General features: G+C 35.4%; 1 protein-coding gene across 1 annotated transcript; it reads left to right on the forward strand.

Annotated features, from left to right (window-relative positions):
- The first annotated feature begins 842 nt into the window (after window positions 1-842).
- On the forward strand, window positions 843-1,787 carry LOC129890508 (uncharacterized). The gene has a single exon (XM_055966048.1). It carries the CDS (start codon window positions 843-845, stop codon window positions 1,785-1,787), a length of 945 nt encoding a protein of 314 aa, XP_055822023.1.
- The last annotated feature ends 688 nt before the right edge of the window (window positions 1,788-2,475 follow it).

A 2,475-nucleotide genomic window follows, 5' to 3' on the forward strand; every position in this document is an offset into this window, starting at 1 on the left:
GTTTGTGTTGTAGCTCTGCAGTGTTTCTATAGTTGGTGATCTTATCCACAACATGTTCTCCTAGGTGGTTTAGTCACAACTTGCAGCTTCTACAGATTTGCAATGTACCTACACAGTAGTAGATAATAGAGAACAATGGATCCTAGGTAGCTAAGCATATATGAGAGGACTCCTCTCGATACAAAGTATCTAGGAAAACCATAAAATAAGGGAGACTCTGCCCTTTGCAATATAATCCTAAATAAGGATTCTTCAAAGAGGCTATAACTTCAAGGAAATACATAGCCCCAAAAAAGAAAGAAAGAAGAGAGAACACAAAAAGAAAGAAACAAAAGAAAATTAGAAGAAGAACTCATGGTGCTTCCTCTTGAGATAGTGTGCAGCTCATTTAAGGTGGTTCCATGATCCTCTGCAGCTTTTGCCTTCTGAAACTTGACATTCTAGTTTGTCTAGTATGTAGTACCCCCTTGTCTCCTTAGGAAGTTGCTGAAAATTGTAGGCTTGATACAACTTGTCAACCATATGGCTGTGCTTGGAAAGAGTGTTTGCAGCACATCACAGTAAGTGGCATTGTATATGAGGCTCAATAGCACAGCTGAATATTTACTTGTACTTTGCAAGATAATCACTGCAAACACAATAAGTTGTGCTAGTCACAATCATATATGATTTACGCTCCCTTTTTATTATTAATATTTGATTGTGAGAATTTCCAACTTGTAGTCACAACCTCATTATTGATATTTTCCTGTAAATTTATTTCTCAGTACTTCTCTGTCCAATATTTATCATTATGAATAATTGAATTAATTAACTTATTGATTTTTTTTATTAAAATAGGAATGGATAAAAGTTGGTTGAATATTAAGAATAGAGTTGACCAAAAATATAGAGACGGAGTAGAAGGTTTTCTTAATTGGGCATTCAGTCAACCCAAGGTGAACACTATGATTCGATGTCCTTGTAAAGGATGTATGAACACTTTGTTCAAGCTAAGAATTGATATAAGAGTAGACTTATTGAAGAAGGGATTCTGGGATTCTTATAAGGTGTGGGACTTTCATGGAGAAGTGTTGGTTAGAGTTGAAAATTCTAATGTCGCACTTAATGATGAAGTAGAAGTTGATATCGCTGAAGAGGATGACATTACTCAAATGATCCACGATGCTTGTAGATATATGAATCTGGATAATAATGCTACTTATTTTGAGGGAAATGAAGAGCCAAATATGTATTCTATAAAGTTCTATAAATTGTTAGAAAATGGTAAGAGAGAACTTTATCCTGGTTGCACAAAAGTCTCAAAGTTGTCTTTTGTTGTTAAATTACTTCACTTGAAGTCACTTAACCATTGGAGCAACAAATCGATGGATGAGTTATTAAGGTTCTTGAAAGAAGTTCTTCCCAAGGGATCATTTATACCTAGTTCTTTCTATGAAGCAAAGAAAGTTCTTCATGACCTAGGCTTGGGATATACCAAAATAGATGCATGCCAGAATGATTGTATTTTATATTGGAGCGATTATGTCAATGCTCAATCATGTCCTAAGTTTGGCAATTCTAGATGGAAGTCAGTAAAACCCAAAGGCAAGAAAGTAGCTCATAAAGTGTTGAGATATTTTCCAATCAAACCAAGGCTTCAAAGATTATACATGGCAAAAGAGATATCAAAGAAGATGAGGTGGCACAAGGAGGAGAATATTGATGATGGTGTCATGCGTCATCCATCTGACTCAATAGAATGGAAATCTTTCAATGAGCGTCATACTACTTTTTATCCGAGTTAAGAAATGTGCGATTAGGTTTAGCAAGTGATGGGTTTCAACCTTTTGGGAATATGAGTTCCAATCATAGTATATGGCCTGTCATTATAGTTACATATAATTTTCCACCATGGAATTGCATGAAAGATTCATATTTCATGATGACACTTCTTATTCTAGGACCTAAGTCTCCAGGGAATGATATTGATGTATATTTACAACCAATGATTGATGAGTTGAAAGAATTATGGGATGGGGTAGAGACTTATGATGCACACTCAAAATCTAATTTTCTTATGTGTGTGGCTCTGCTATGGACAATTAATGACTTTCCAGCATATGGAAACCTTTCAGGATGGTCAACCAAAGGCAAGCTTGCATGCCCCTGTTGCCATAAAGACACATAATCAATTTCCTTACGCAACAAATTGTGTTATATGGGGCATCATTTCTTCCTTCCCATGAACTATCCATGGTGTAAAAATAGGATGTTATTTGATGGGAAAGTGGAAATGGGGATCGCACCTATCCCTTTAATAGGTGATGAAGTACTTATGCAATTACATGAGTTGGGCAATGTGAGTTTTGCTAAAGTGCAAAAGCGAAAGCGTAATGTTTCTAACAATGCTTATAATTTGAAGAAGAAAAGTATATTTTTTCAATTACCTTATTGGAAGAGTCTTAAGTTAAGACATAACCTTGATGTGATGCA

Source organism: Solanum dulcamara, chromosome 5 (genome assembly GCF_947179165.1).
Source record: "Solanum dulcamara chromosome 5, daSolDulc1.2, whole genome shotgun sequence".
Taxonomy (NCBI): Eukaryota; Viridiplantae; Streptophyta; class Magnoliopsida; order Solanales; family Solanaceae; genus Solanum; species Solanum dulcamara.

What these genes read in the sequence shown, in the direction of transcription:
- LOC129890508 (XM_055966048.1), top strand. Translation starts at nt 843, where the DNA reads ATGGATAAAAGTTGGTTGAATATTAAGAATAGAGTTGACCAAAAATAT.